The sequence below is a fragment of the Berghia stephanieae genome, chromosome 6, assembly GCF_034508935.2.
Source record: "Berghia stephanieae isolate SIO BIC M18660-M18661 chromosome 6, UCSD_Bste_1.3, whole genome shotgun sequence".
NCBI lineage: Eukaryota > Metazoa > Mollusca > Gastropoda > Nudibranchia > Aeolidiidae > Berghia > Berghia stephanieae.
In genome coordinates, this window is record NC_088365.1 from 61697830 (window position 1) to 61705329 (window position 7500).

At 41.0% G+C, this 7500-nt stretch overlaps 2 protein-coding genes across 6 annotated transcripts in view; one reads left to right on the forward strand and one right to left on the reverse strand.

Moving 5' to 3' along the window:
• Positions 1 to 7500, reverse strand: part of LOC144975383 (uncharacterized) — a 41851-nt gene that overhangs the window by 19428 nt on the left and 14923 nt on the right. The window lies entirely within an intron of this gene.
• LOC144975382 (uncharacterized) lies at positions 381 to 7137 on the forward strand. The gene is made up of 2 exons (XM_078919397.1): positions 381 to 484; positions 3087 to 7137. The coding sequence occupies exon 2, from the start codon at positions 3104 to 3106 to the stop codon at positions 7103 to 7105; it is 4002 nt and encodes a 1333-aa protein (XP_078775523.1). The 5' UTR covers positions 381 to 484; positions 3087 to 3103; the 3' UTR covers positions 7106 to 7137.

The following is a 7500-nucleotide window of genomic DNA, read 5'->3' on the forward strand; positions in this document are numbered from 1 at the left end:
TAAACTCAGTCATCCAATCACTTCTGGATGAATAGGAGGGGAAGGGGGGTTGGGGGTCAGAAATAAATCTCGACTACACCCGGGTTCGACCCTGGCCCCTTTGCGTGTGAAACGAGAGCTCTACCAATTGGTCTTTAACCCCCTCCTACCCCCCCCCCCCCCGCGCCCCCGTGTTAATGGAAAAAAGTTACAATTATAAATGTCCCCTATTTAATTTGCCAATGTATTGAAGTGTCATCGTTATAGGATTGTCCGGAAATAAGAGCCAATAACCACATAGCTTTGGCACGTTAATTGTAATACTAAATTATAGCAATCAACAAGGGCGATTCACTGACCGGCAGACACCTATATAAAGTTTGGTTCTTTGGAACTAAATTCGACTCAGGCCTCGATGGTCGCACGTGACGCAGCGAGACGTTAAGAAACAATTAATAATAGTGGGGAAGGAAAACAGCCCATTGATCTAAAGTGGAGACCAGAGGTAGATAACATTTTCATTCCCTAATATTGAATAAGTCGTGATCTTTTAAAAACTATATGTGACCAATGAATTCAAAGTGGTAGTATGCCGGGATCAACCGTACCCTTCGTTTACTTAGCCTGACACTGACCAAAAATTACGTCAAAAGACAAGTCTTTGACCACAAAAGAAAACAAATCGTGAGTTGTATTCAACAGTTCAACCAATGGAATCACTTTTTTCCTTGAGCTATACTAACGACAACTCACTAGACGCTGCACAAACCTAATAAATGACGTCAAACTATAAGTCTTAGAGAGTTCAAGCGTAGCCATCTTTAACATGATATAGTCTGACACTAGAACCCTCTAGGACTTACAGTTTGACGCCATTTTCAAGGTTTGTGCAGCGTCTTGTGAGTTGTCAGCAGAGCTCCCGGGAACAAGTGATTCCATTGGTTCACCTATTGAATACATCTCACAATTTGTTTTCTTTTGATGCCAAAGACTTGTCTTTTGACGAAATTAAACGAAGATGACGTCACTCTAGCCTTTGTTATTGTATTTTGCCATCCGCGTTTGTGAGTGATTCTCACTAAACTGTATCAACAAGGCTATAAAAGTTCAAGGTTACACACAGTTTTGTGTGTTGGTCTGTTATACTTCCGGATGGGAATGTTATGAGCTTCTTAGCCAAGCGCATACTATCATAGATAGTATGCGTTTGGCTAAGAAGCTCATAACATTGCCATCCGGAAGTATAACGGACCAACACACAAAACTGCGTGTATCCATGAACGTTTATAGTCAGGTTAATACAGTTTAGTGAGAACTACTCATAAACGCGGATGGCAAAAAACAATAACAAAGACCTGAGTGACGTCATCTTCGAACTATCTATAGCCCGATCGTAGCCATAAGTTACCGATGGCTACGGATCAACTAGGTGCTAGAACTGGGTTTTATAGCCAGAATAAATATGAAACTTTGGGCTAATTTATATTCATCATTATATACAGAATCGATGTTTACACATGCAGGTCTTACATCCGAACGCAATAATGGGCCTAATTTAACATTGTTGTAATGGACAACATTTTGGTGTCATTTTGTTGTTGTTGAGATTTCCATTCCAACAATGAGCCCAAAATGAATTGGGTTATCAGACCTACAAAGAAGCGCACGTCGTGAAGAAGAAATTCAATTTTTTAGGTTGCAGAAAAACTCAGTTTGTTTTTCTTATCATTTTGATTATCTATCTATCTATCTATCTATCTATCTATCTATCTATCTATCTATCTATCTATCTATCTATCTATCTATCTATCTATCTATCTATCTATCTATCTATCTACCTATCTATCTATCTATCTATCTATCTATCTATCTATCTATCTATCTCATCTATCTATCTATCTATCTATCTATCTATCTATCTATCTATCTATCTATCTATCTATCTATCTATACTATCTATACTATCTATCATATATATATATATATATATATATATTATATATATATATATATATATATATATATATATATATATATATATATATATATATATATATAACAATGGGGTGGGGGATCAACTATGCGCCGAGCGAGGCTCGAACTCAGGACCTTCCGATCCGAAAAATACAACAAGACTACATATCCATTTTAGAATATCATGAGCATTTTAAAGTCATTAAATCTTATTGAAAATGAAGGTTGATGTGATAGTGAATATGTTAAAGGGTTTTGAAGTGTTAAAGTGTCATTTTGAGGGTAGATGGTTGATCTATAAAGTTAATTATAGCAACTGTTATGCGGCTATGTGGTCTTGTGGTATGACACTCGCTTCCGGATCGGAAGATCCTGGGTTCGAGCCTCGCTCGGCGCATGGTTGAGTCCTTGGAAAAGACTCTTTACTCAGATCCTCTCACCGTACTCAGATTAAAATGAGTACCTGGCCGTTAACAGCGTTGTCTCTGTCCGAATAAAAATTTGTATTAGTATCGCCTAACAGACGTCATGTCTCGTTCTACGTGTTAAGTGTTGCTGTTGGCTAGGGACCCCTTGTAAAGCGCTTTGAGCACGTTTAGTGGATATTGGGCTAAATAAAAGATCAACTGCTATTTTTAATCTTCTAAAACTACGAATTTGTAAATGTTCAACTATGCAGGTCTACATAAGTATCCATAAGTTAACGAATTAAAGAGAAGCAGGCACCGGTGTAAGGTAAAGATCTAAACAAGTGTGTATAATAGGTTGACTGACTTTTTGGGATGGTTTTTTATTCTTGTATTTTTCTTTTTTGCTTTGTCTGGCACCTTTCATACACACTTGTTCAGATCTTTACCTTGCATGGGTACCTGCTCCTTAGTTTTTCAATTTGATATTTTTCAAAATAATAAAAATGGAGAACCTCAAATGTCTCCGTCCTCGTTCTCTCGTGTTCAATGTTTGTGTTGTGTGATGCAAAGACCGTACCGCTGAGCCACGCTGCCTCCTCCCTCTCCCCCCCCCCCCCCCCCCCCCCATCTTTATAAAAAATTGGCAATGGCCTTAAACAATCTTTTGTACTAGAACTGTTGAAAGTAATTTTTCCCTCCACTATCTTTCATTTTTCTTAACAGGTAGACCCGTATTCAAAATGTTGTGGTGGCTCGCCATTTGGTGCGGCATCCTTACAGCATTGGCCACAGCCAATGAGTTCAACTTCTCAGCGACAACTGAATGGTTTGACGAGTGGAACGTGACGGACAGTAATGGGGTCAAAGTTCACGATATGATCGGGCAGATCCTCCAGCAAGCACGGAACAATACTGGCATAGAGGACAGAGCCAGGTCATACATTTATGAAAAGAACGGAGAAATCAAACACGAGCATGTAGACGATTCCAGAGACGTTCACCGTGGAAAAATGGAAGCTTTGATTCGACTTTTTGAAGAAAAGCTAAGACTCCGGGAAGAAATGATCTCAAGACACGGCAAGGGCAATGCGTCGGTGGATCCACACGACGAACTTGAGCAAGAGTATGAAAAAATGAAAGAAGAAATAATGAACAAAAGCAACGGCACTTTCTTCGACCCGGAAACGGAAGCTGAAATGAACGGAACGATGAACGGATCGTCATCGACGTCTGATGAAGTCAAAAGAGGCAAACGCTGGAATTGGGGTGGGTACTCGGCCGAGTGGCCTAAAGCCATCATCCCATATGAGATTCACGAAGGCAACCTAGTAGGGATCAGAAACGCCATGGATCGTTATGAAGATCTCACATGCATTCGTTTTGTGAAACATAACAGTTCCGCTACCAACGACGAACTCGGTCTTGGACATCCTGGGTACTTGAAATTCATTACCAAGAACGGGTGCTGGTCGTATATTGGCAACCACCGCTGGAGTGATGGTCAGAGTATTTCTTGTTGCAGTGATATTCCGTGTGTTCATGAGCTGGGCCACGCGTTAGGAATGCTACACGAGCAAAATAATTATCTCAGAGACGGATGGCTGAGAGCTAATTATTTCCTGGACGGACTAAACCAAAGAGGAGGTGAAGGGACTCATTTTACCTTGGGCTATGATTTATCATCTATTATGCATTATAAGCCAATGTACTATGCCGAAAATGGAAAACCAACAACGAGTTTGTTATTTCCAGAGTTATTCTTTGCAGAAGAAGACTTTTACATGTTTAAAGAAATTTCATACGTTCAACAATGTGATCAGAACGAGGCTTGTACTGATTTTACTATCAAGTGTGAGAATGACGGATACGTGACGGTGATGATGGGAAAATGTGCATGCCGGTGTCCGTATGGTTTGGACCCACTAACTGGGTGCACAACCACGGTGAACGAAAATTCATTTGACCATCATGATTTGCCAAGAGGTCAGTACGCCTTGCTTATGCCAAAAACAGGATGCCCTGACTCAAAATACTCGTTCAATGAAGGACAAAGAATTCATTATGGAGAAGAAAGAAATTATTATAATGGAGATGACCTGAAAGGAGAAATTACTGAAACAAAAGCGGAGCATCATTTTTGTGTTCATGACGACGTCAACTTTAATGGAATCGTCGATGGATTTCTGGAGCCAAAATCTACATGGCCGATTGGGAAATACTGTATCCTCAGAAAAGGGGGCGAATGTCCTCTCGGTATGGAACCCGGCCACATCCAGTACGACGACATGCCTCCAAAAGATGGACAAATGAACTCTCAACAAGGGGACCTGCCAGATGGTGTCTTTGGCGAAGACACACTCCTCGAATTTTGTTGTCAGAAAAACGGAAATGCGGACCACCCAATAAATTTCCCCATATCAAAACCATTTATTCTTTTCCCAATTATTTTTGAAGGATGTCAAAAGATTCAAGGAATGCATTATAAGAGGAATATGATTGGTTTCGATAGCTTCAACGAAATGGGATATGAAATAGAAGGCCTCATGAGTTACTTTGATAGTGAATGGAATGATTACTTGGCTCTTGAGTATTGTTATTATACCAAGGCCGATATGGATTGTGGAGCCATCATCACGCTAGGTCCGGATAATCCTGAGACAGTTATAGAAATTGACGGCACTGGTCGGCCAGATCTCGAATGTAGTTGGTTGGTGAAAGGAGAGAATGAAGACGGAAATGTAGTCCTCAATTTTGATAAGTTTGAGGTGAGTTGTGGAGACACACTAGAGGTCAGGCATGCTAGAATTGGCCAGAAGGGCTTGACCTACTGCGGAGAAGCGCCCCCAAGAACTATAAAGTCAATATTTGATAAAATGATGGTACAATTTACTACAATGGGTCACTCAAACTCTAAAATCAAAGCTAAAGCACAATGGCTGCCACACAGTGAGATGTGTTATGACGTCACTAATAGAGGGGCGAACTACAATGGGAAGGTCAACTACACAAAACTCCTTGAACCGTGTCTACCTTGGACAGAGGTCACAACGTGCCAACATCATCCATGGGTAATAGGAGATGAGATGGACAACTTGGAAGGCAATTTCTGCAGAAACCCAGACAATAGTTTTGGACCCTGGTGCTACACAGATCTGGAGGGATGTAAACGTAACTACTGTGACGTTTGCCACAAGGAAAATTTGTTTGATAGAAGTAGCGACTGCAATCTGAAGAGAGATGAAGGATTTTGTACAGATGATACCACCGCTGCCCTTCACGAGTGTGGCAAAACTTGTCGCAATGAACTGCCTAATATGGGACCTGATAAGAAGTTTACAGAGATACAATGTAATCGACCCAAGGCACCAGTTGACGGTGTGGTGGTTGGAGATACGAAGGAAAAGTACGCACTTGGAGAAAAGGCGCAGTTCAAATGTAAGCACGGTGGTAGATCGTTGTCTAAAACTTGTCTGACGAATGGTGATTGGTCATCTCTCGGATTTGTTTGTATAGAATGCCCATTTACATCTGTGTTAAATAACGACTCTTGTTATTTATTTATTGATAAGCAGATGAACTACGTTGAAGCTAAGAAGGAGTGTGACGAGCTGGGTGGGAATGCAGCAATGCCTAAATCAAAGGAGGAAAACGATCTGATAAGTGAGATAGGGAAAGGAAAATCTCTTTGGCTGGGATTGACGGATAGTAAAACGGAAGGAGAGTGGGTATTTGAAGATGGTTTGCCGGTGGAATGGTTCAACTGGGGTGATGGCGAACCAAACAATTGGAGAAATGAAGAGAACTGTGCAAGTCTTTCAGAAAAGACCAAAGAATGGACGGACAGGGTGTGTGATTACGAAGCATCTTGGGCTAAGGCTGCCGTTGTTTGTCAAATACCCAAAGTATCTAATCTAGCATGTGCTGATTTTCTGGAAGAAACGCGATGCATTGACCTAATCAAGATCAAACCGTCTATGTGTAAAGACTACCCGAGCTTTGCTGAAGAATACTGCGCTAAATCATGCGGTGTTTGTGGCTCCAAGAACGTAACGTGTACCGCCGAACCCGCAAGTAAAAATGTGATGATAGAACCCAGCAGCGGGTCTGTTGCTGTGGGAGACTACATCACGTATAATTGTACGAATACCACGTTTACAGTAACAGGGAACGAAGAGAGGGCATGTTTGCCGAATGGTAAACTCACAGGAGAGCCTTTGAATTGTGTTGACCCAAGCGAACATGTCGTGTTTGTAAACGTAGGAGCGTCAGTTCTATCAAGATATGATTATCCTTTGCCCTACCATGCTGTGTATACGGGAGAAAATGCCCAATGGACAATACAAGTTAAAGGAGAAATACATGCATGGGAGTTTTATAGTAACTCCCCCTCTGAACATGCTTTTCAAGTCTGGAGAGTTATCGAACCCAAGTCTAAGTACAAACTGATCGGCCAAAGTATTGTGAAAACCGGAAATGACGTCGAAGGACGATATGAACTTGCAAAAGATGAGAGGATACAAGTAGAGCCGGGAGACCTCATCGCCATTTGGAAGTCCGACAGTGGAGGCGTCTACTTTAACAGGTGCAGCCACATTGACCACCCCGAATGGTCAGGAACAAGCTGGAGCAGAATGGTTGACTCCCCGACCAGTTTCAAAGTTGGATATGTGGAAAACTTCAACACCTCATGGGGCTGTGCTACATACGCATTTAGAGCTATTGTTGCCATAAAAGGCAATTGAATGTTTGAGCAAATAAAATACTTGAGATCGAAGCCGGTGTTTTGTTACTCATTAGAAGTCGACTTTCTGATTGATGTTTTGTTTTTAGTGTTTTGAGGGTTTTATGACGCTAATGCCACTTTTATGTCACTTCAGCACCAGTCAAAAAAGAAGAAAATAGGATAGCCAAAAAATCTAGATTTACAATTTAAAACATCCACGAAAAAGAAAGACGACCGTGACTGGTCCAAATAGGGAAAAGATGTAGATTCCAAGCGCAAAAAATAGATGCATCTTGTTTCAGATCATCTAAAAGTCCTATTCAGATACGAGCGCAGGTTCCCACTAAGAGGAATACCATCAGATGCTTGCACAATATTATATTCAAAACAAAAACTACAAAAGTACATAACAGA

Bases quoted from the DNA above. Each gene is read 5' to 3' on its own strand.
- LOC144975382 (XM_078919397.1), top strand. From the start codon at position 3,104: ATGTTGTGGTGGCTCGCCATTTGGTGCGGCATCCTTACAGCATTGGCC.